This window comes from Tyto alba, unplaced genomic scaffold (assembly GCF_018691265.1).
Source record: "Tyto alba isolate M040663 unplaced genomic scaffold, T.alba_DEE_v4.0 Super-Scaffold_18, whole genome shotgun sequence".
Classification (NCBI taxonomy): Eukaryota; Metazoa; Chordata; class Aves; order Strigiformes; family Tytonidae; genus Tyto; species Tyto alba.
The window spans coordinates 11961679-11987988 of NW_024881280.1; the positions used below are offsets into that span (position 1 = coordinate 11961679).

The 26310-nt window shown below is 44.4% G+C and overlaps 1 protein-coding gene across 6 annotated transcripts in view; it reads left to right on the forward strand.

The window, feature by feature from the left end:
* The window catches only part of ACTN1 (actinin alpha 1), a 92443-nt gene that overhangs the window by 45749 nt on the left and 20384 nt on the right, over positions 1-26310 (forward strand). For 3 of the 6 annotated variants that reach the window (XM_042790993.1, XM_032984571.2, XM_042790990.1), the window contains exons 3-8: positions 4417-4536; positions 12208-12294; positions 12881-12968; positions 13927-14005; positions 19869-19950; positions 23012-23097. In XM_042790993.1, the coding sequence (XP_042646927.1) occupies positions 4417-4536; positions 12208-12294; positions 12881-12968; positions 13927-14005; positions 19869-19950; positions 23012-23097 (542 nt within the window). Of the gene's footprint in view, positions 1-4416; positions 4537-12207; positions 12295-12880; positions 12969-13926; positions 14006-19868; positions 19951-21579; positions 21666-23011; positions 23098-26310 lie in introns of all 6 variants that reach the window. The other 3 variants (XM_032984570.2, XM_042790992.1, XM_042790989.1) reach the window with 1 other exon arrangement.

Genomic DNA, 26310 nt, shown 5'->3' on the forward strand with positions numbered 1-26310 from the left:
CAGTAATAGCATCCCAGTGACTTGCACTCCTGACCTTCTTCAATGCTTTCCAATAAAATCGTCATGATAGAAGCACTCAGACTGCCTTCCCTCTGCACTTCCTTTCCTCCCCTTTTCTCCTTTCCCCCTTTCCCTCATTTCCCCTTTTCCTTTGCCGGATCCTGAAAAGATGCTGTCAGTATTTGTGTTTTTCAGAATTTATGAATACAGGATAAAACTTCAGGGGTTTTGCCCATGCTGGTGGTTTAGAGGGATCAGTGTTCAAAATAATATCAGAGCTTTGCGGCACACAAATTGCCTCTGCTGTGCCTGTAAGAAACAAGGTAGCAGAGCCTTATTGGTTTCTTTTCTGTATTTATGTTGCCTTGCAGAGGAGGGGCTGCAGCCTGGAAGCAGTGGCAGATGAGCGTTGATGACTTAGTTTCTAATCACTTAATTGGAAGATAGGGGAGAGAAGCATAAACAGGGGAGGGCAGATGAGGCCTTGCGCTAAAGCAGGGCTCTCATATCTCCTACTGCTTAATTTCCTTGCCTCATCTCCCGCTCTTCCTCTCCTGTTGTCCTTCTGGGAGCCCACTGGCAGGGCCTGTCAGGCCCCCCTCAGTTTGGGAAGAAGCTAATGGCTTCTGAGTGCCCCGGTGGTGTGGGCATGGCATTTCCCCATCTGCCACAGAGCGCTCTGTGCCCGCATCCTCCTGCTAGATGACTGGTGGGCAAAGGCATCAGGACCAGCTGTGGGCTGCATCCCACCAGAGGCCATGGTCCTTCACACACTAAGGACTGAGCATCCTTTCCTTAGAGCCAGCAGAAGCTAGAACCACGGTTCTCCTAGTTACAATGGCAAAAGAGGAGAAATTTAGCGCAGTTGGTTTTCCCCATTTTGTTTCCATCATTGGCAGTTCCATTTCCAGTTGTGAGCCCCACTGCTCTTATGGACCCTCATTCCAGCCACTGGCCCCACTAGTAGCCCCTGTGGCCCGCAGGTGAGGAAGCAGCAGCCCAGCCCGGGAGCAGCGTCAGGGTAAGGAGTCTCCCCACTGGTTGGCAAGGGCTTGCCAGTATGTTCCTGCCACAGTTCCTACCGATCACCTGCCAAAAGGATGAGTCTCTGGATGGCTCTTAGCCCTCCAGTTCCAGCTCTTGGCCTTTCCTTTCAGCTCTTGGCTCACTCCACACCTTCCTCTTCCCGTATCTGGGGGGACTGCAGAGCTGCTGACGGGAATTTGGCGTGGGCAGGGTTGCTCTGTGGCAGGCTGATCTTTCCCTCTAACCCAGAGGGTGATGGCCATCAGAGCGCCCTGGGCCAGCCTGGCCGAGAGCCGTGTGGAGCCCAGCGCCTCCTCCGCCTGGCTGCCCGGCCGGGTGTTTGGGAGAGAGGGAGCACTGTGTCCCCCGCTGCTGCCGCGGGGAGGAGGATGGAGCCTCCATCAGGGAAGCTGCTGGGGACCCTAGGGTTGGAGAGAGGGACTGTGCCAGCGGGGCTGTGGGAGAACTGTTTCAGGGCAGACCCTCCCGTGTGTCCTTGAGGAGATGTCGCTGCCAGGCAGCTAGGGCAGATAGGAAGCAGTTTTCCCAACCAACACAGCTTCCTAAACTATGGGAAAGCAGTGGTGTTCTGCAGGAGGAGAGCGCCTCAGTTTTACTCAGCCTGGTACCTCCTGGTGGTGAGCTGCGCTGCTGACTGGTCCCCTTCCAGCCCAACCAGAGCCCCTCGGTCCCCCAGCCACTGTGTGATGTGGGAAGCTCCACAGACAGTCCTGGGGCTCCCTCACTGCAAATCCTATCCCGTTGGCCTCCATGGTGGGAAGGAACTGTTGGGCCCCCCCATAGAAACTGCCCCAAAAGATAGACTTTCATTTTTCACCGCATGCGTTTCCTTCCCCTGACAAAGCCATTTTAAAAATAATACAAGACTGAAAAAGGCTAAGCTCGTGTTTAGTACATTTAAAGTAAAGTTATAAGGTTGAGTGTTTTTTTTCCCCAAACAAAAGGAATGACTAGTTGAAATTTTTCCTAAACAAATTTTCTGTAAACAACTTCTATGCCAACACTTCCTTGCATTGTTTGGCTTTTAAAGTACAGCCTTGGGCTAGTACATGAGCATTAGAGAATGGAAGTGAGTAGACCATTTTCATTTTCTCAGCTGGGAGAAGTACTGAGAAATAAAGCGATGATGCAAATAGCTGAAAGTAGAACATATTTCTAGCAGGCTTCCCGTTTAACAGTATACGACATTAATAATGTATGGCATGGAACCAGATTAAGCTTTTCTGTGGAAATCTAAATTTGTAATAAAGTCCAAGTCTGAAGGGAATAGCCATCAGGTTTTGGGACCTTTTAAGTTCCCCTCAAAAAATGATTCTAAACCAAATAACCTATTGTGGTATTTGAGAGAGGAAGACTGCAGTTTTGCAGTCACCATCAGCTGCTTGAGGATCGTGTTGCTGTCAGAGGGAACAATCCTGCTCTCCCCAGCCCAGGGAGAGCAGCTCAGATGCTGTCCCTTGTGTTGGCAATGCACATGCGGCCACAAGGTGAATTGGATCATCTTGCTGTTCCAGCTGAAACCTAATCTCTTGTCTTTATTTTTCTTCTTTTGCAAGGCTAGTTTACAATCACATGAGCTGAAGAAAATGGTTATTTTTTAGCTGGCTCAACCCATTTGTTGATATTTGGCAGCATAAGTCTGCTATTGTGAAACTGTCACAAAAAATGCTTCCACTTTTTTAAAAAATGACTAGCATTACCCAAATGGAAAAAGAAGGCAACATATCATGATATATACTTGAGGCTCCATTAAAGCAAAAGAGATTTTTTTTTTTTAATCCTAGTATGGAGGTAGTACCGTAAATACATCTTTTTACTTAAATTATCAGACATCAGTATTTCATTTTGGAAGTGAATCTGGTTTTACCCTTAAGCTTGAGAGCTAATGACACCAGCCTACAGTAATCACTGAAACACTTTTAAAGGATTTTCATTTCCAAACTTTTTTCTTTGTAGAGCATGGCTATGGAGATAACCTATTTTTCTCCCTTTTAGTTTTTCCTCAGTCCTTTGTTAGGAAACAAGCCATCCAGTTTTAGTATGAGAAAGAGTTCTTTAAAAAGTACTTTTCTTTCTCACCCTTAAGCCTCAAATAAAGACTTTGAGTCAGCTCACATTGACTTAAATATTCAGGTTCAAGATACAGCAGGAGGATTTTAGAACTGAATAGGTCAGGTGAGTAATTACTTGCCTAGACTTGCCCATTTGATCTCTTTTTAATGATCTTGTAACTTCTTTTCAAAGTGCAAAACCTGCTTGCATTTTGTTTAGGTCTTTTTTGTATTCTGGAGCTTGTGATCTGAAAGTGGCTGTTCTGTTCATTTTTTGCTGTTGTGTGTCACATAGAGGTGGTTCCTGATGTCCCATTTAATTACATTTCTAGCAGAGGTTCCGTTGAAAAGTCCACGTGTATGTCCAAGCTTTAATTTGCTTGCTCTGCATGTTGGGTTAGTGCTAGTAAAAGTAGGCTGTGATCATAGTTACAGGCAACCCATCAAGAAGGGCATGACTGCACTTAATGCAACTCTTGAAATAAATAAGGTCAAGAAAGCACTTTTCCCCATATTCCAGGTTTGTTCCAGCTGGCACTTGCCCTAAGACTCATTCTTATCAGAGATTTACCTGCTCTTGCCTCAGATCTAGGCTGCTTCCCTCTCTCTGCCTTATTATAAACATTTAAAATGCATACCACTGTGTAAGACACCATTGCATAGGGTTAGGAATACATCAAACATGTAATGGAAGGGAGTTGAGATGACAGTCCTTACAATTATAAAGCCACTTGCTAAAGAAGTGATTTTATTTCCTGATACAGGTAGTTGTGGCCATTCAGTGAAGAGACTTGAGATGTAGGGGGTGAAGAGAAAAGGCAAGATACAAGATAATGCTCATAATTGACTGCAGGGAGTTCCAAGAAGGAGAGATTTGCTTTATAAATTGGGTGTTGTAAGTGCTGGAGGGGAGCTCCTCATCTGTCTTTCGGGGGGAGGGAAGTTTATGCCATTTCCAGGCATTGTTATCAGCAGTTAATGCTATGAAGGTTAGTTCCAATGCCTAGCTCAGTGTGGTTTTGAAGGACCTTTTCACCTCCAATACAAACCTGCCATGGGAAGGACTCAGTGCCAACAGTTTCTCTGTCATTAAATTGTCAGGGATGCAACAAAAGGATACTTCTCTGTCTGATTCTTTCTGGGGGTACTTAATGGTGAGTGTGGCTGTCCTGTATTCAGTGGCAAGAAAGGATCCAGGGAGGTCTACTCTCCCCATGGCTGAGCAGTGGGAGTCACCAGCATGAGAAAACACCCACCAGGGAAGAAAGGGTTCAGAATTGTTTTCTAACACTTTTTTTTTTTTTTTTTCTCTTATTAGGTGAACGTTTGGCTAAGCCTGAAAGAGGCAAAATGCGAGTGCACAAAATATCCAATGTGAACAAGGCCTTGGATTTCATTGCCAGCAAAGGAGTCAAACTAGTATCTATTGGAGCAGAAGGTAAAGAAACCAGCTGGTTTGTCTGGGTCCAAGCTGTGCTTAGCTGTTGCCTTTCTCTCACAGCTTCATGTCATTTCCCTTTGCGTCTCCTTAGCCCTACCATGTCATTGTAGAATAAGTCATACAGGAAAAAAGGGGATATATTAGGCCTTTAATCTGGATTTAAATCCCACTTTCACACCAAGCTGCCAAACCGGATTCCTACTTGGGCTTATTGGTCAGACACTCTTGCTTTTCTCCTGGCTCTCATGAGCTAAGGAAAACATTGAGCAGTGGCAGAAACAATTTCTCAAATGAAGAAAAGTCTCATCTGAAGCAGAGGGGTTAGGAAAGATCCCCCATTGCTGTAGGACATCCCATGGCTCAAAGCCAAGTGTAGTCCCCAGCACAGGTCAAAGACCCCAATTTTTAGGGCTTCTAGGCTGCTTCTTATGCACTCCAGAAAGCTGGGTGCTCTGGCTGGAAGCCTGTGTATCGTTGTGTAGAGACCACTGTAGGCAGCACCAGGGATGCCCTCCAGACAAACTTGTGGATCATGCAGACGGCAGGGAGTTGTGTGGGATTTTTGTCTTTTTAGCAAAGATGGTGGGTGTTTTGCAGGTATGTCACCTGAGACCCAGAAGTGCTTGCAGGTTAGTAAGATAGTTTGCTCTTTTATAAACCTTAACAACTTGTCATCTTATCTGCATTGTGTTTTCATGACACTTATTTTCCTCTGCTCTGGACCTGTGAGTGAATCCTTCCTATGGACTCATGTTGTGACTGTTGCTGTGGACACTCTGCTTCTGGGGTATTTCTAGGCTTGTCTTTGCAGTGTCCGTGGAAAATTAGGGAGGTTTGTTATCTCCATCTTACAGATGGAAATATGTGGTTTCTCTAGGGAAACTCATGACAGAGCCAGGAAACGAGCCCATGATACAGTTCTGGATGAGCATTCCTTCTTCAGGAGACTCATGGGGCTGCAGGGCTGAGCCCTCCCTGTTCTTAGTTGAGGAGGTCAGAGCAGTGTTTGTATGCTGTCCCCAATTTTGGCCTTTCAGGCATGCTCTTGGGGACATCTCCAAGACATGTGCCCGTCCTATGGTCCACTTGTTCTATGTCAGATCAGGCACAATACCTCAGCTGCTGCAGATGCTTGTGTTTGCCTTACCGAGACCCTTACCTCAACATACTGCTATAACTTTATGGAGGCTTTGGAAGAATTTTAAACTAATGCGCAGGGACATTGCAGACACTTACTTACTGCATTTGGTATTTAAGAGCAAAATACAAGAGGTGAATGGCTCAATGATATTGTGCATGCAAAACTTTTCTTCAATTTTCTCAGTTTTTCCCACAGGAGCAACATGAGGGTGTTGCTTGCCCTGTTTATGTAGCATTAATACAAACCTAAGGTAATTTTGTGGCCTTATAAAAAAGACTGATGCATCCAGTGTCTGGTACAGTAGTCCATATCTATATGGGACCCTTTTCAAATTGGAATTTGGACCTGGAGCCAGAGGTCTTCTGCCTTAAGACAGGTCCTACTGTCACTTGGATCACACACAGACATTTGGATCCTACTGGGAGTCTAGAGCATTCATAAAACTTATTTTCCCTGCTCTATTTCGTTTTTGGTTTGTTTGGATTTTTAGGGTTTTTTTGTTTTGTTTTGTTATTCCCCTGGTTCTTCTCTGCTTAGCACTAGTTTGCCTTTCCTTCTTCCACTGGATTTTTCTTTTTTGATCTCTGCTCCTGAATCAGCTGTGACTGTAACCTCACAGCACTTAGAAATCATTTGCAAGTAAGATAGTCGGTGACCAAAGATCTCCAGGGCCCTGTTATTCACTATGGATTCATAGCAGTTACCCTGTTCAGAAATAGGCTGTGAGGTGCCATTTGGTGACAGAAGCCATGATTTATATCAGTCTGAATGGTGATCTTGACCTCCCCTGTCAAATGTTCCTGGCTCTCCTTTGTCCTGGTGCCCATGCAGCTCCATGATGAACCCCTCTGAGTTTCTTTATGCTACCAAAGGTAGCACAGCACTGAAGTTTGGATCAAGGTTTGCTTTGATTTTTGTACAGAGTGCTTGGGCCCATGCTGTGATGCCAGCTCAGGGCATCTAAGGGTGATCACAGCATGGGCTACCCATGCACCCAGATCGAGCCCAGGCCACTCTGGTTGTCACCAGGAAACATAACCTGCTGCAGGGGCTTCTGCCTGATCCATCCAGGTGCTTGGTGTGCAATAAATTATACATCCGCTACAAAAGTGGACTTTTACTTTGAACAGCAGAAGTTACTCTGCCCATGGAAGGTATTATAAACCGTCCCACAGCATGAATTTTAAGGGCTTACTTTCAGACTTTAAGAAGACATCATGCAGCAATAAAGAAGATAAAAGCCAATGACGCAGTCATAACACTGCACCGAAAATATGAGCTGTAAATGCCTAAGTCAGGTTGGACTGATCTAGGAAGTTTTCCAGGTTGCTTTTCTCCCAGAGGAGAAAACCACGATCCAATGGCAGTGTAGTGGTACTGGTTAGGGCAGCACACTCCTCACCTCAAGGTGCCTTGCTCCATCTCTGGGTATTTGCTGGGCAGCAGGGTCCTGTGTGAAGTCTGCAGCCCAGCTGTAGTTCTTTGTATACATTAGACAAATGGCATTGGCCATCAATGTCCTGGCTTGCTTTATTATTATTTTTTTGTGGTTAAAAAATAAGCTCCAGAAAGAATCCCAAGGAGAACCTCAGGTTGGCTTAAGCCTTGTGAAACCTTGTGTTTAATCAGAGTTAAAGCCAGCAAAAATGTTTTTGTGGCATTTATCTCGCATTTCATCAAATAAAGATCCCTCTCTGCTGTTTACAAGCCAAACTCTGCAGCCACATCCCAGTGAACGAGAACCAGAGTTGAAGAGGACTTCCTACACACAGCACGAGTGCAGGACATATTCTGTGTCCACATTAAATGGAGGGTGAACTAAGCATACAGAATAAGCAGTGAGGGTTAAGAGCTGCTTTATACAACCATCTTTGACTGTTAACAATTCAGGATGATTCTAAACATCTTTATTAGCCAGTGTCTGTATGATCAAAGCAGTTGCAGCATAAAGCAGATCTGTGTAAAACTGGATCAAGGAAGGCACAAGCCTGGTGCAGCTTCCAAATGGTTTTTCATCTGCTTTTAAATCTCGCTGTCATCTGACACCTCAGGAGCCATCTTTTGCTGTAATGGGTTCCATACTGGTGTCAAATGCTCCTGGGATTTAACAGATTGAATAGGTCAAGTATGTGACCCTAAGACTGTTTTATTTGTACCTCTAATCTGCATAGAAAGTTGCTGCTTTCTTAGACAGATGTGGCTTATTTCAGCATAAAGATAATTTTGGATGAACTGATCCCTATTCTCACCTGCACGAGTGAAAGGAGAAATAAAACTTAGAGATTTCAGCAATTGCAGAAGTCCCATCTGAGCAAAACTCCTACTGAAACACCAGGCAGAGCAAGCATACATTTGACAGTGGAAAGGGGTGTGTGTGTGTGTGTGTGTGCAGAAATAAGGTCTCTCCATGTCAGTGAGTGAAATGTAGCATTATAGTTGTCCCTGTCTCCTGCCTGCTCACAATTAGGGAGCTGAGATGCACACACCCATCAACAGTGCCCACCATCTGTGCTAAACCTGGCTGGACTATCATTAGCAACATGCTTGCTGAACACAGGGGCACGGCTGCTTGTCCTGCTTTATTAGGCTTTTGTTAGGATAAACAAAATGCAGAACAGCCTTTATTTTATGTCTCCATTGTTGCTCTATGTCTCCAATTCCCAGATCATAATGTTATCCTACCAGTTGTCCATCCCCTGCAATTTCTTCTCTCCATGAGGTAACCAGAGGCTGTGCTCTCATGAGGGACTCAGAAGTAGCTAGGGGGGATAACAGTTTCTGTAGCATTGATTCTGCTTCTAACTACCCAGGCCAGGGTAGAAAAGTAAGCTTAATCATTTTTCAAAATGAGTTCATGCATTTAAAAAAATCATTTTTAAAGTTTTAAAATTAATCTAAAATTCATTTTAAAGTTCATGCATTTTAAAAGCCACGCCTATGTAGCCAGTCAGTCTTGCTCCTAAGGACTGAATATTTCTCAGGCCCTTAACTGGCTGTCAAATGGATGAAGGTACTGTAGCCTTTGCATATTTTGTTCATGGTGTTTGGTACAATAATGGGAGCTGGGTGGGAACATATTCACTGGTGCAAAAAATTTATTTCCAGTAGATGCAGCTGCATCACCAGCTTTAGCCAGCAACTGATCCACCCCCAAGTTGAATGTAAATCACATTAATAACATACACTTGCTGGTGCTGTTCAGACAACAGCTGCTGGTGCTGGAGAAAGTGCAGGCAATGCTTGCAGAGGTCCTGACTAGGAAAAGCACTTGGAAAGCACAGTCAGACAGAAGATAATGTCTGATTATTAGCCTTTTAATATGTGAACTTCTCTTGCATTACTGAGCCTTACTTATATCAGCAGGGAACAAACACAGGATCTTTAATTAAGCATTAGGTTGTTCTAGCTTTGTAGTGTTATGTTCAATTTTTTAACAATTCCTGTGGAGTTTCTTTCTCTTCAGCACCAGGAAGCAGAAGGCTTCATGCAAACCTATTTTGCAACCATGTTTTTCACTTTTGTTTCTTGGCCATATTCCACTGTATTAGAAAGAGACTGGCAGCAGCTGAAGGGATCCTAAAGGGAAAAGGAGGTTGGCATTGGGCAATGCAGGGGTGGAAAACTAAGTGAGCGAGCATGTGGCCTTTCTGATCAGGCTGGTTGACTTTGTAACCAGGTTGCCAGGAGAAGTTTTTTAGCTCCAGAAATGAAAAATGTTTGCCTGCTTCTAACAAATAATAACAGTTTTGTCAACTCTATTTAAAAGGGAAAAAAAAAAAAAAAAAAAAGACTGGGGATGGTGTGGTTGGTTAAATCTGCATCATGGGATAGATCACTTGCTAATCTCACTGATATCGGTATCTGCTTGGTAGGTGGTGGGTTTTCTCTCTGTCAGGAAAAAGTAAAATGATATGTAGAGATGAAGTGGTGAAAATATTCTGGGCTTCTTCCAGAGTAGCTTTGCTTTGGTGCACGGCTATGGAAGAATCAGACATGGGAGTGAGGAGCACACATCCTCCTTTTTAAATGAGTAATGCAATGAAGAGGGCTGGGGTAGAAGAGTTGCTTTCCACCTTAACTCCCCAACTAACTTTATAAAACTGGAATTTGAGAACGTGACCAGAGCATAGTGCTGAATTCTAATGCCACTTTAGCAACTTAACGCCATCTGGTTTTATGTAAGTATCTTGATCTTTATTGCCAATTAAATCCATGGAACAGTAATATTAATTACCTGTTTCAGCTCACTGATTGATTTATTAGTGTTCATAAAGCATTTTCAACATTAAAGTATTGCCATCAGATTTTAATCTAGTCCATTAAAATAAAGAGCTCGATTTAGGTTCAGATCTTAAATATATCCTAGGGTCCTCCTGCCAACTGCTGTGGCTTTTACAAGCACTGGGGCTTTTTGCTTTTTGAAAACCTCCACAAAGATCTATCCCATGAACAAAACAAACAACCTGAAAACATTTATGCTTTCTTTTATACTTTAACTGTAGTATCTCAGGTATTTGTAACAATAGTAAGGATTTTCCTTTAAGTTGATTGCAGTACTTTATTGGAGGAGTGAAGAATGCAAAAAGTACAGAACTAAATATACTTGCCATCACATGACATCATCTACATCAGCCTAGCAGACAACTCACTGACCCCAAAATACCTGTAAAAAATTAGTTTGTGAGAAAACTGTCACAGGTTTTTTTTCCTCTCAACTGCTATCAACAATGACTGTAGTTCTTTTGCACTGCAGTGAAAGGTTTCTAGCTATTTAATTCTGGGTGAACAGATGCCCACCAAGATATCTGTGTGTACTCTTAGGTGTGGAAAGGAGCAGGCACAGAGGTTTACTGCAGTGGAGCAAAGTGGTGTGTCTTGTTTTCTGTCTTTTAAATCTGTAAATCCTTAATGCGGATGTATGTCAAAGCACAGTGGAGATTATCCTTCTAATTTATGCTTGGAAGTTGCACCACATGTATCACTAAATCACAAGCTTTCAGGAATTTGGACCAGATGGACACAGTTTCTAAAACAATGTGTTTGGGGTGCGTGCTACTTGTCTGTTGGTTTTGAATGCACTGAGATTCACATTTTGAATATTTTTCATAAGCCGTTAAAAAAAAGCTTTTCCTCTTAAAAGGAAAATTTCAAATATTGTTACTTTTGTGACAGGATCCAGACAGGTGACAGCTGCCTATACTGCATTCTTCTACTTGCCCCAGAGCATGATGTGTTCCTGCTGGGCGGCTTTATGGAAGCATTGGCACAGAGGTGTCTACCATAGTACAAAAATGGTTTCTGGCAGCCTTGTTAGGACTTGAATTATTCTACCTCCATACAGTAGGTTAATTCTAACCACTTTCTTACTGAAAATACTCTTGTAACTTGTCAGTTGTTTGTGAAAGATCCTTCTGCCATGCAGGAACCTCCCAGAGAATGAGTAGGAGAAGGCAGCTTGGCTAGTTTCACTATCCAAAAAAGTGAAGGCTGTAAATTTTATAATGTGTATATATAGTCTGCGTGGAATTTTTGTAGATGCTGAGGATCAGCACTTGAGACCCAGCTGCTCACTGTTTGGCACTAATCTATACATAGTGGAAGCCCCTTTCTGGGCCAGCATCCCCCCAGCACCTCCCCCCAGAATCTTGATCCCCCATCCTAAACAGATCATACCTCACACACACAAGCACTCACTTTCTAAAACCTCTGAGTTGTTGACCCTTGCTGATTTATATTGTGGAGTCCAATGAGCAATAAAGCACAATCTGTTTAACATCTTAGTTTATGTTATGGTCTGCTCAGGCTGGTCAGCATGAGTCTCAGCTTCCTCGTCAAGCAGGATGCATGTACTTTGATGAATGCTCTGTTGTGTCTTTTGGCAATTATATGACTGAAAGAAGTCCTATTGCAGGCAGTCTGGCAGATTCAGGCTTCTTTGAAACAAAAAGCATTTTGGCTTCTTTGAAATTAAAATGTTGATGTTTCTTGGTTTTCTTAGTGATATCTTGTTCACATGACAAAACCAGCTGGCAGAGCTCATCTGCACTGGGAAGTCTCACTGGTGGTTCTGGTCTAAATATGCTGGGGCAGTTATATATGTGACTTGGAGTGGACGTATCAGAGTAAGAGAGGGAGGCTTTTCTTTTGCCCAGTTTGGCTTATATGGCTTGTAAGTGATCAGAATTAAACCTGAACAAGGTGTTTTTAGGCCCCTGGGGGGAATTGCACTAATCTACATTGATCCTTATTCCTGGTCTTTTGCATCATCAATGTCTGTTTTACAGTCAGTATTGTACTGCAGGAGAACCAGTCTGATTAATACTGGGCAAGACTGTGCTGTACCAGCAGATCATCTGGGGAGGTGGGGAAGAACAGTTTTCAGCTGGAATTCCATTCTCCTATCTGCAAAAAAGAATGCCCTGCAATGCTTCTGTTTTACTAGGACTTGCACTTGCAACTTGATGCCTTTTATTTTTTCTCTTTCTACTTTTTTTGTTTGTTTGTTTGTTTGTTTGTTTTTTCCATAGAAATCGTGGATGGCAATGTTAAAATGACTCTTGGAATGATCTGGACCATCATCCTTCGTTTTGCCATTCAGGATATCTCAGTTGAAGGTAAATCTTCGTTCTTTCCAACTGTTGTTCAACAATGAACAACTGGGGTAGCTAAATGGCTTTGCCACTTAAAAGACCCAGAATGTGCTCTTAGGTGAGTCACTGGAAGATTGTAGGGAGCTACCCCTCCCAAGGTGCCCTGTCATCTCACTGACAGTTCTGGCCAGGTTCAGGTACAGTGAGAAGAGTTTTTCACATCCTCTTCTTGTAACGGATTTTAAGAGCAGCTCAAAAGGATGGCGAAGCCTGAAAGCCAACTTTGATGTTGGAATTTATTTCATTTCTTGCAGGCTGATCTGGGGACTAGCACTGAAAATGGACCTATCTCTTACAAGTCCTACAAAACTCTCTCTAATCCCCAAAAGCTATCTTCTTATTACAGAACCTCATTAAGAAAATAATAGTAACAAAACTATCCCAGTAGACTATTCTAAACAAGGAGTTTTCTGACAAATGAAATTAAATAAAGCACAATTTAGTGGAGTCTCTACTAAAGAGGAGTTGGTCGTGTTTTTCTAGCATATGCTCCAGAGACTCCTGCTTTCAAGAAAATGAATTAATTGGTGTGTTTTCTTTCTTCATCTAGAGACATCTGCTAAAGAAGGACTTTTGTTATGGTGTCAGAGGAAGACAGCCCCCTACAAAAATGTAAACATCCAGAACTTCCATATCAGGTGAGTTACAGGCAAGAACACAGTTTTACAATATCTGTTATTTTCATATGTCGCTTGGAATATTCAACAATGTTCCCAGCAGAACTCCCAAGGCAACGCAGATGCATGTTACACAGTAACGGTGTAGTCCAGAGAGACACCTAGGAAATTAAAATCAGTGGTTATAAGGGGATCCAAGTACTTACATCTCAATCCCTCATTCTTGTTACACTTGCTGCTTTTGTAAAGTTCTTCAAAGTATTAAGTCCTCTGAGAGCAGTGTATGTGCCACAGGCTAAGCAAGACAACTTTTGCTCTGTGAAAAGTCAGGACACTTCAGGAGCCATGAAATAAGGGCTTCACCAGAAGCTTTGTGATATGGCAGAGTTGGGAAGGGATGAGAGATTTTTTTTATCTGCTCTTACTGTTTCCAAATTGGTAGGCGTTCCAGTGAAGATTCTGCATAATAGTGTTTTTTCCAGCATATCTTGAACAGCTGTATGAACCATATAAATGGAAAGCACTTTTTTTGAGCTCTTAGGTGCCATCCACGCTAGCCAGTACTATAGTGGAGCTAGCTATGGGCATCTGCCTTTTCCTTAACGAATGCACTTGTTCTTCCTTTAGGGTTTGTATCTACATCTTTTTTCAACCCTGAGCTCTGCACCTGTCCTTGCATGCTCCGCAGGACATGCACAGAGAGTTCAGCACAGAGAACTGGCAAAAAGGAGGTGGCAGTGCAAGGGGCAAGTCCTAATCACAGTAGATTTTTGTAGGGGTTGAAATGAATCTTTATTACAGTCTCATGCAGGTACAAGGCATGCCTCCTTCCCAGCACTTACAGAAGCACTGTTCACTAGAAACTAAACCAGAATTAGTTGTCCTGCTGTCTTGATGCCTTCCCTCATGCTCATGCCTGTCACTGTGTCTCTGCCCAGCTGAGCACTGTTCATTGTGCTCTCTTCTGTGTCTCTTGTAGTTGGAAGGATGGCCTTGGTTTCTGCGCTTTAATTCATAGACACCGTCCAGAGCTCATCGACTACGGGAAGCTACGAAAGGTACAACTCAATTTGTTTGTCAGACCAGATGCTTGGCTCCTTGGAAATAAAGAGGGAGAAGAATTAGCTTGATAAACGTAATTGGAGAACTTCAGCACAAGCTGGCAGTTGCAGGATTGGGGGGAAGGAAGGAGGGATGAATCAGTACATTCAGGCTTCTTAGTGAAGCGTGAAATTAATGAGCTTCCTGCTTGACTTTCCCTGCTTTCAGACAGCCTTATATGAGACACACGTGCCCCAGTCCCAGCTGATGAGCAAAAGCTGGCAAATTCAGTAACACCAAATGTAAGACTAGTTCTGTGCTAACGTCACAGACTAGCGAGTCAAATCAGACTTAACATTTCCGTGGAGGCTTGGATAGAAACCGAATACCTGGTGTTGAAGTGCAGAAGCTCATTGAGGCGTCTGTGTGCCCTCACTGGACACTGGTCACATGCTTCCATCTTAGCACTGAGCCATGTGCAGTACTGGGATTCTCCTAGCATGTAGGTGTCAGGTGCCAGAAAAACATTTGCCATAAAACTCAATTTTACTTTAAAAATTGCCACGGGTAACATGGTATCTAGATGATCCAGAGTTTGCTACCTGCGTGTCTTGGAGACAATATTGCTAAGTGGATGAGGAAAATAAGCATTCAGTGGTTTGTGCTGCCAGCAGTGTCTTAACCCAGCAGGGTGATGGAAGACCAAACTGGGTTCTCATCCTACTGGCATTCCTGTAGTCTGCTGAGATCCGCTTTCACTGTATCTGTGCACATGTGGAGTGAAATGTCACCAAGAGCAAAATTCACGTGTCATTACTGGCACTAATACACACAAAAAGTTTGACCATCTGATCTCACAGGCTGGTCGTTACGAAGTGTGTGCGTGCTCTGTGTTAGGGAAATAAATGCAGAAGCCCATCAGTAATAGACCTCGGCTCTTGGATCACTGTGCAAATAGGCAATATGTAAATGAGTTAATCAAATTAGCTGCATCCTTGAGGCAATGAATTGTACAATGCCTGATCTGCTTTTCAGTAACATTTTAGATCTTTACTGTCTTGCAGAGCAGTCAATTATATTATCTGAGCAGTTTTGGTGTCTGGAGTCAGCACATGATGAATAAACAGTGAGGAGAGACTGCAACTGTTTACAGAAACAGCAGCGATAAAAAAATGAATTATTAGAGCTACATTTTCAGTGCCTGATCTTGGGAAAATAAAGGCAGCTAAGCAATGTGTGTCTGACAAACCCTGCCGGGTAAATGCTACAGTGTTCTCCGTTATCAGCAAAGCCCTAAGCCAAACCAAAGTGAAACTAGAGTGAAGAAAAGTTAGTTATTTGGTCATATTGCCTGCAGGCTTTTTAAGGTGAAAGAGAGGGTGATTGTCTTAGCCAAAATCAATGTAGATGAGAAAGGATTTGTCCTCCTTGGAGCAAGGTTAAAGGAAACCAGCATCTTTTGTTCTCTACTTGCCTTTGATCCCATCCTTCATCAGGTTCCCTCTGCCCTCCTGCAGCCTTCTGATTCTTTCTGTATCATTTTTATTGTTGTTCTGCCTCATTCAAAGGCATGAGATTAAATGCATGTTTGAGAACTCTACCACAGCTGAAATCTTGAGCAAATAGCTGGGAAGAAGTTAGCTCAGAGCCTAGACTTTAGCTCTGGCAGTTGACGTGTGCTGAAGGGAAGTTGCTTTTTTTATTCTAGATCTTTGAAACCCATTTGTAGAATGTGTAAACATGGCACCTTCCTAAACAGTATTTGCCTGGACTATTTCTGTCACTTGTTTCCTCTGTTATTGCTTCTTTCTTCTCCCTTTGGCTCAATTCAACTGATTCTTGCCCTTCTCCTTGGAGCCTACTCCCCCCTCTTCCCTTTCCCTCAAAAACGAGCAAAAAAAAACCCCAGCCCCAACATTTTGAATCATTCCTGGCTCTGCAGGGGACTTATCTTGCGGAGAAAGACATGCGAAAGGCTGCTGAGAAGCAGCCATCACAGTGGATAGTAGATTAGAGGTTCACTTCCAGGTCTCTTCCACCTCTAGGAAGTGATTAATGGCATCTCAGCTGTATGTGCCTTTGGCGATGATGTGTGTGTTTCTGTGTACACACACACACAAGGTAGAGGTGTGAACATCAGCCTAAGCTGCCAAGAGGTCGGCATTGTGCCTCCTGTTTGGGTGGCATTCTTGTGCAGTTTTAGTGTTTTCTGCTGCTTCACAGAAGCCGTGTCTATGCTACAGACCCTGTATTGGCAGTGTATGCTAGCAAGACATAGCCAGTGTAGCTGCATGTCTTCTTCCCAAAAGTTAGCATCTTCTTTTGTCAGCACGGTTTTGTACTGAGTTTAGGTTCCTAGCTATTTTTCCTAGTCTGGCTATATTAGTGGGGCAAGCACGATTCTCTTCTGCCTACATGCACTGCCTAGCTGAAGTTACTCTTATAGTCCAGACCCCAAAATAAAAGGTGCAACTCTAGCCAGCTTGGTGTCAGTGATTCCCTGACACCACAGCTACTTATTTGCTCAGATGGTTGCTATTCAGTGCGGGCCTCTGCTGTTGTTCAGCTCACTGTAGATAAGATCTTGAGATTCAGCTCATAGTCTGCATGTGATGGATATGCAGAAGATGGGGTTTCCATTTCTCCTTTTACCCTGACTGTAGCTCAACTGTGGCCACATCGAAGATTTTTTTATCAAATACAATGGTTGACTGATGGCTCAGACACCCTCTCATATACTGAAGTCTATATAGAAATGTGGTCTGTGTACTGCCCTGTTAGATGCATTTATTACAGATGTTCCTGAAAAACATGAGTTGTACCAACTGGATTTCTTTCCTAGTGTCTTCAACTGAGTCAGATATAGTAAGTGCTTGCTCTCTCTCAATTTTCCTCCCCCTCCATCTCCTTTCTTGATTGCTAGTTAATAGAAGATTTTTTTTTTTATGTCACACTGCAATAATTGCCATGGCAACCTTGTGTGCTGCAAGGACTTGGAAATAGCTGGAGGAAGAGAGAAGTCTCCCTGTGTGAGTTAGGGTTGTGGTGAAAGAGGAGGAGCTGCAGTAGTCTTTAGTCAGCAAAAGCAGAGAACGTGCCAGGTGGGCATCTGTTTAGGGCAGGTTTGCTGTCTGACACCGTTAAAACAATGTAATTCCTCTGTGGTAAAACTATATTTCCTCGCATTTGGCCCAGCTAGAGCCTGGCAAGTTACTGTTCCTCTTCATGTCTCTGCCATTTCTATGTTCATGTAAGCAGAGTGGGAACGGAGGCACCTCTGCAGAACCTCATCTGGGTCAGTGCTCTTCTGGGGTATGTGTTTCAACTGTGGAAGGAATCAGGGGCAGGTGGCTTGGCTTTTGTTTGCTCTGCTGCCTTTGGGTCCCTAACGCGTGCCTGCAGCTGTGGTGCTGCAGTGTTGCACTGCGGGGCTTGGAGCTGCCAGGCCAGTCCATAATACTTTATCCCTTTTCATGGGAGTCAACTGAAATGGGTGACTTGAAATAATGTTTAGCCACTCACTCAGACCCAGGACACTGATGTACAATGGGGTGGAACTGAAAGCAGTGGAGTTTGGAGGAATTTCATAGGGCTCAAGACCCTATTGTAGCCCTGGACAAGCCCCCAGGGAAACCCTATTTCTTGCACAGAACATCGCTTTTGTGGTGAGCAGCTCCACTGTCCATGAGGGGTGAAGCTTTTCCCATAGGGAACAGGGTCTTGCTTGGGTTTAGCTCTCTGCCCATCTTGGAGCTACTCTTGGACTTAGGTAGCTTGCATTCGGTAGCACTGTCTTTAGTTTCATTCCCCAAGAGACTGTGCAATCACACATCTTTCTTGCATATGAAAAAGTTGCCTACTGGCTTCATTTGGTGAGTCTGCAGTTTCCCACATGTTAAGACTTCCAGCCCTTCCTTTGGGAGTGCCCAAGCCCAGTAAGTTTTCCCATCAGGAAACCTCTCCCAACTTCCAGCTTAAAATTTCTTTTTAACCTTTGGCATCATTACTCCTGGTGTTGTTACTTGCAAACTGATAGGAAAGCTATCTGTGGTGAGTTTGCTCCTCCCTTTCCTCTAGGAGAGGCTCAGATGAGTCTGTGTTAGTGAAGGGTCTGTGTTAATACTAAACACTTTGTCAGAGCATTAGCAATGCCATGGTGGTCATGGTCAGCATAGGTTGAAATTTGGTATACAGTGGTGACATTCTACAGAAGTAGAAAATGTCACATGGGCTAGGGGAAAACTGGCAAGGGAGCTGCCACTTGGTGTTTCTGGATGCTCCTGAGCTTGAGTGAAAGGCTGTTACTTTTCCTTCTCAAATGGAGCTAAGGCCCTGTCTACACATAGTGAACAAGGTATGTTATATAGCAGCTAGTCTCACTTCTTCAAGTTAGGCTTTTGCTTACACTTTGGGTTCATAGAGGCTTCTCCACAGCAGGTACAGGAGAAAAGTAGGCTAAAGTTGGAATGGTACCAGCCTCTAATTCCATGGCATAGGGTGGTTGCTTGTGGCTGGAGGATCATAAAAATCCCCTGCCTGCACTGCTGCTAAACTCTGAAGAAGTGGATATAGATATACGTATCTGACATAGTCACCATTGAAAGTATATTATTTAGGGATAAAGTACTATTTGAAACTGAGATGGGGGCCTGTTACCATGTGTGACAGCTGCTGATTTCATCACAGTGTGCCCGTGCGACATTTCCTTGCTTAATATTTAGTCCCAGTGGACTAAATACAGATCACTGGTCATGTTTGTTTTGATGGCCTCTGTGTGTGATTTACTTTGGTAGGTGGAACACTGCAGTCTACTGGAGACATTCACCCAAGGGAATATGATGCTGATATGGGATGCCAACCTAATACATGCATTAATTCCTAGGGAAATGCTGCAGGAAACTGCTTTTCAGATTAGCTCAGTTTCCTAGTTTCATGAAGGCTGTAATCCAAGCGCTACATAATGACCAGTGCCATAAAGAAACTTACTATCATGGATATACAGGAATATAGGGATCAGGCTTGTATGAGGGACTCATACAGGTTGGCAAGTGTCTTGTTTCTGATCGTTGTGTTTGAATGCTGGAAACAATTTGCAGAGGTCTTTCATTTCCAGTGACATCTGCATTTCATACTCTCTCGTGTGGCTCTTCAAAATCTAGTTACCTTTGTTATATGACTCATGATGTGATAAGTCACATTTAACTTTGTTTAGGATTTGATTACTGTGTATTGATGTCTGTATCTGAAGTGCATCCTGCCACAGCAGAAGGTTTATATATAGAGGTATAGAAATGTACTAAGGAAATGACAAGGCCTGTGCAGCTCCTAGGAAGAAAAGCAATACTCAGACAAAATGTGTACTTTTATATATATTTATTTTGTAGAGATTTGTTAAAACATTTCTCTTCCTCCCACTCAACTGGTGTTCAACAAACTGTACACTAGCTAAGGACAGCACCCGTTGCAGATGTTGTTACTATTTTAGTATTGCTTAGAAGTTCTAACAGATACATGGCTCTGCAGTTCTTTAAAATCAAAGTTGCAAACCTAATACAAGCATGAGATGTGTGAGATATGGTCGTTTACTATCAGGATGATGTGAAGCTAATTTTATTTTAAACTAGGTTCAAGACAAAATGCATTCTTTCTTCTTGTTGCAAGTGCATAGATTATATGTTAATTATCATATCATGAGTCTCCAGGCTCTGCTTTCAAAAGGAAGCTAATTATTCCATCCTGCTACATGAGGATTCACACATAATTGTATCTGGACAGCGCAGTTACCTGAACCAAACCAAGCACAATAGCTCTGTTTTGAGGGAAATGCTGTGTACCTTGTTACAAGTTGATGCTGATGCTCTGGCTCTATTTCTCTCCCAGGATGATCCTCTCACTAATCTAAACACAGCTTTTGATGTGGCTGAGAAATATCTGGATATTCCCAAGATGCTGGATGCAGAAGGTAAAGTACAATCCCAATGGCTTTTAACTTGCTTTTTCTCAAGAAATTTCCCACTTCTTCTAGGTGGACTTGTATTGTACAAGATTTCAGTAACTTCTGAATGCTCCCTTCATCACCACATACTAAATATATAGGGAAAAGGTTACAATGGAATAATGAATCACATATTCTGCTTCCCTCTTCCTCCTGTGCCCCTCAGTCTTGAGTATGGTGCGGAGAACTTAACGTGGGGTTAACACACTAGGCAGAGATGAGTAACAGCTGGCTGTGTCCACTGCTGACTGAAGTGTTCCCTTTCAAGAAGCAGGCATAGTACTGAGTTAATGTATGGTGTAGGACTGCATTCCTTTTGCTCCAGATTTTTTTTCTGGGCTCCTTCTGACATTGCTGGTGATCTTCCTTTTGGAGGCATGATATTAATAGTATAAACTGCTGCTTCTTGACTATTCAGAAGTGTTGGGCGTGGAGATCCATCACTGGCTGGGTCTGGAGGCCAAGGCAGAGATCCATGTTGTTCAGTGGTGCTTTTGCTACTGACTGTGACTGCTTCCCTGACGCCACTGGGACAGCAAGGATTACTTTTTAGAGCCTTGTCAGGACCAGCTTGGCAACAGACTATGAAGACTAACTCTGAGGTACAAACAACAGCCTGAAGTAGTTCACTGGTTGTTGGCTGTTTGCCTGAAGCCAGATAGTTTCAATGGTAAAAGCTGTGCTTCAGGCTTGGTTTGGACAGGAGAAGCAGTTAAAGGCTTTTGTTAAGTAAGGGATTGAGAGGAACTAGGGGGTAAGGTGGGAATAGGACAGCTGAACCCAGTGAACCTGCATTTGGATAACCAGGACGTTGACATTCTTAGGTAGTATTTCCCATCCTTAGGGATGAGTCATGCTTTCCCTGCATTCATCATGCTGAGGTCACAAAAAATCATGAGGATTCTAGAGCAGATTCAAGTGCTTCCTGCCATTCTGTAGGAAATAGAGTTACCTCCAAAATAAGCAGATCTAGCTTCACATCTCAGCAAAGCTAGCAGTGATGAAGAGGGCCCCTTGCAGGAGCTCCCATTGCTCTTTTCTGATCACACTCCTCCCTCATAGAGTGGAGCTAATGTGCATTCCTCCACACCATTAATTCTGATCTGGAGGTGTTGAGTTTCTCCTGAAACTAATGAAAGGGCCTTTTGAAATTCAAGCCATCATTGTGTTGAAATGAAGGACGGGGGCATGGAAAGGAAGGGAGAAAGGATCTTTCCTGAAGAACTGCATGGAGGAACTGCAGTATAATACATCTATAAAAGCCATGTCAACTTGCTGCCAGTTTGGATTGATTCAACCCACCATTTGCAGTAATTTTCTCAGGATGGGGAAGTGCTGTGACACGAGACGTGCTGACAAATGGCTGCATTAGCCTGGCCAGACCCTGGAAGCAATTTTATCATGAGGGAGGGGAACCAGGAGGGTGATTCTGACTTCTGAGAGAGACACATCTTCTGGGGAATGCTGGGAAGCCCTGTGGAGTTGCTATGACAAGCATATACCCCAGCAGGCCTCCTGGACAGTTGTGGCGCTCCCTCTCCTTTGCTTTCCTCCCATCAGTTGATTATGCTCTTAACGTGAGGTTTTTTTTGACAGACATTGTTGGAACTGCCCGTCCTGACGAGAAAGCCATCATGACCTATGTTTCTAGCTTCTACCACGCCTTCTCAGGAGCCCAGAAGGTATCGCAGGATCCCAAGCTCCCTCCACAGAGCACACCTGGTGCCGTTGCTAATGTCCAAACCTTTTTTTTTCTTTCTCTCTCTCCTCTCTAGCTACGGGCATCTTTATTATTATGTTCTTGGTAGAGTTGGCTGTTGGTTCAAAGTGGTGCCCCAGACATAATACGTGGGGCAAGGGAGCCAGGAGTCCCATTTCCCTATAGTCAGTGGTACTTCCCGTGGCACTTACGTATGCCAGCACCTTGGCACCCACACAAATCCAAGGGAGTGCGGAGCTCTGCCTTCTCCATTTGCCTTCCAAACTGCTGACCTGATGGCCAAGGACTTGCATCCCCTGTTCCTAGGAAATCTGAGCTAGGATGCTTGGTGTCATGAAGGTGGAGACCACCATGTAGACACTCTGCTCAGCAGGACACTGCAGCTTGCCCCCACTGGAAACAGGGCTGATACCTAGTCACTTTTTTTTCCCCTTTTTCAAAGATGGAGAAAGAGAGCTGACTTAGTAGTTTTATGAAGGGTTCAGTGAGTACCCAAAGCTTTATCTTTTACCTTATGTATGCTGCAGGTTCCCGCACCCTTGCTTCAAGGTCTGAACCTGCTGCTTTCTCAAGTTGTGCCACAAATTCAGTCCCAGTTCACCTGGGGCTTACTAAGCATGTCTAACGAGTACATCCATGGTGATTTTGCAAACAGAGCATTACTTATCACGCCCGAGTTTTGTTCATTTGTTTCTTTTTTTCCTCTTTTCTCACCCACCATGCTGGAAAACAGGCAGTTGAGTCCTTGCTGTGTCTGGCTTAGCCATTTTCCTGTTGGTAATGGAGTCGCTTAAGGAAAACATTTTGTGGGTGCAACCTTGTAAACATCTCTCGCCAAAACCAAGCAGCCGCCTGTACCTCAGTGCCGTAGGAACAGGCAGTGCGTGTTGCAGCAGAGCAGATAGTGTGTAGGAAGCGCACTGCGTAGGAAGGCTCTGATCTCTAGCTCCTCGCTGCACAGAAAGGCCTCGAGCGCGGGCGTTCAAACCTCCAAACAGCCTATTTGCGTCCTCGGGCCAGGACCCCGGACCGCAGCTACGAAGGTGCAGAGCCCGGATCCTTAGCACAGGATCCCCCTGGATTGCGGGGGGGGGGAAGGAGGGGTGCCTCTTTGAGCCACAAGCCAACGCTGCTAGCCACCTTCTGATCCGAATTCCCAGCTCTCCGCATGGAAATCTGTTTGGCCTGTCCTGCAATGCATGATGGGAAGTTTTCTCCCCCTCTCTCACGCCACCCATGACTGTTTTGTTTTATTCTGTGTGCTGCTTCTTACTTTATCCTTTCAACCTCTTTTCCTTCTCTGCACAGATATTATAGGCACGCTAAGGCCGGATGAGAAGGCCATAATGACCTATGTCTCATGTTACTACCACGCCTTCTCAGGGGCGCAGAAGGTGAGACTTTACCGCTAACAACCCCCCTTCCCTCTCCCTGCCCTGCCCACCACTCCTCTCCACCGAGGAACGTGCCAGACCCCCCGTCTGCCCCAGGGCATCTGCAGGGAAGCCCAGTGCGTCCAGCGATGCGCTCTTGGATGTGCCATCTGTAGTCTTGCTGGAGAAGTGATGTAAATGTCCTTCCAGACAGACTTGAGCTGCCCCATCCCTCCAGTTTCACACCCCAGCGGTGGACAAAGCTTTTGGTAAAGCTGGCATCGAAAGGTGAATGAACGCCTGCTCTGGCAGAGTCAGTATTTGTCACCACAGTGACTAGTAGCCATCATCCTGGCCAGGCAATGCGCCTCCACAAGTACCACAGTCCAGTTAGCCTACTCCAGGAAATCACAGCCTGTCCTTGAGCTGCCATCCTGCCTTCCCCACTCGGCCCCTGCTAGGTCAGTCGCCTTTCCCTAGGCTGAATCATCTGTGAGCTGGTTACATAGCACTTTTGTGCTCCAGCCACAAAGTCTGTTCCTACCAGGCCTTGAGCTTTCCCAAGCCTACACACTTCTCCATTCCTTGCTTCTCCCTGGTGCTTCTCTTCTGTTTCCCAAACCACTTGTATGTTTTATTTCTCTTTCCTCTGCTTTGCACGTTTCCATAACTTCAGTCCTCCTTCCTCTGCTTCCTCTTCACTCCAAAGTCTCTTTGCCTAGCATCGGGACATTTGTCCTCACTGGAACCAAATAGTCACAGTTTGCCTTTGGGCAAACTTCCTCCAAAATGGCAATTTCCCTGCAATCCTTTGAATAGAAGAAAAAAGTCCACCCTTTCCTCCCATGCCATAACCTGGCTGGGCTGAAGCCTTTCTACGAGATCACTGCTAATTTCAGATTGTAGGCTTTGGAACAATAAAATCCAAAGTTTGAGACTGCGTTCTTCATGTTATCAACAGATGTAAAATCTCCCTGTTTCCCCAAACCACAGCTTTTTCTCACCAGGCCTTTTCTATTTGAGACACAGTTCATGTGTTGCCCAGCTTGAGGGCTAACTTGATTCCAGGAAGAATCCATCTCCTTTGTACAAATCAGTGCTGATGGTCGCAGCGTTGATGCAGATATCACGCTGATGCTGGCTTTCAGAGGGCAAATGCAGGCAGTAGGTTCCAGGGAGCAGCTCTTTAGTTCAAGCTTTTTGTTCTCAGCCCTGTTTCATATAAATTATGTGATACTGTCATGTTTCCAAGTAACTGGGAATATGTCCCACAGCAGCGCGGTAGGCTTGCCCATTTGGCATAATTTGTGTAGTCATGGCTTTTCTGCTAGGATCCTGCTTTGTGAATAGTTCGAATCCCTTAAGACCAGGCTGCAAGCTCCAGCCAGCCGATACTTGCCCAGGAAGACTGTAGTCTCAGAACTCATGCCAGCCCGGTGATAAGGCCTGCTGTTTGACTGGTGGCCCTGAGGGACCACTCCACGCTGTCTGCTTAACTTGAAGCATTCCAGATTGAGGAAACAGCAAACCACAATATGAGTAGGGTTGTTGCCTGCTGCAAAAGCAGCTATGCCCCTTGCCAATCCCTTCCTCTTCTCTCTGCACCCATGCCATGATTTGGAAGCCTGCTCAGCAGGTCCCATGCTCTCATCAGCAATTTAGGTGGATGCTAGGTATCCTGGGATAGCTGAAAACAACCCTTTACTGCCTCAGGACCTGAACCAAGTAGTTGGGGCAAGAACTAGAGATGGAGATTCTTAGTTATTAAAGCTTCAATCCCATGTAGTCTAACTGGCTTACAGAGAAGATTAAAGATTTAATCGCTTATTAATTTTTTAGCAGACCTGATGGTCCAGCAGCTCAGCTGTGCCCTGGCAGGAGGGGCACAGCTCCTTTTTGGAGCTTCTCTAGCGTACATTAGCCAGCTGCTGAGTGACACAGATTCAAACCCCCAGGCAAATGCAAAGTGATTACTGAGTACAAGCCCCACCCCGGATTGTAATGTGTTGCCGCCTCATGCACGGTTAGGTGACTTACTGTGATATCACTCCGTTTTTCATTCAGATTTTTCATTACTGCCACCAGTCCTGAAGGGGAAGTCCCATGAGCCGCTTTCTGCTTCTTTCACTCTCTTATACTGAGCCTTTGAAGGTACAGGGTCCCCAGCCTGACGTGTGTGTAGATGGCTGCTTTTTCTTTATGCCATTTTTTTATATCTATGTATATTTGTAGGTATACTTGCTTTGGTTTGCTTGTTTTCTAACCGCTTCTGACTTTCACACTAAATGCATGCAACTACTGGTTGGCTTGATATTTTGTAAACTTGATTTCTGGGGTGAAAATTCCTAACTAATGTTTTACCATTTTGTTAAGAGATTGTGTTTGGCATACAGTGTTCTGGAGTGGTCCTCTGAGGCCAGAGGAGAGCAACAGGCAGGCATCTTCACTGTGTAGCGTACTGTGGGAATGCCTTCCTTTATGATCCTCCTCAGCAAAGAGACATGGATCTGTGATCTAGAGAGACAGCTAACTCCACTTCCATCCTAAGCAGTTCAAGTCAGGCTTGAGAAGAACTGAAAAGCCAAAAGGCAGAGAAATTACTGATACTTTGGCTGATTCAGATTTCCATTTTGAGTCCACCAAACAGCACATTGCTTATTGCACAGCAGTGTGGTATCAAGCAGAGTGCCCTGGGCTTGCCCTCCCCACAGTCTCTGAGCACAGGTAGTGTGACGTGTCAGCACGATGCTGCACTGAAGCTGAGCAGCTCACACAGGTTCTCTGCGAATACAGGTATGCAGCTTCCAGAACCCAGGATGGTGCAGCTTCTCAGTGCTGCTCCATGCCTTGTGGGCATCCTGTCTTGTTTGAGCATCCTAAATGCATCATTGCCTTTAGCAGTATGGGGAAACCAAAATGGCTTTTTCTGCTCCACTAATGAAGGTGTAGGGGGAGCTGCCTTGGACTCATGTGAACATCTTAGTGTGCCACTCTTCTTTTACTTGAAAGTGTTTCACTGAGGTTGCCATCACCACAGATCAGCTCATTAGCAGCAGTGTGAGAGGTATTTGTGGAGTCTACCTGAAAGCACTGGGATCCTTTTGTCCTACCTTGCTTAGAGCAAGTCAGTGTAATGCGTTGCTCGTGACATTAATGGTGACAGAGGCCACAGAACTTTTCCTATTGCTGCAGCACACTGTTGCATAGAGCAGTCTGGACTAGACAGGAACCATT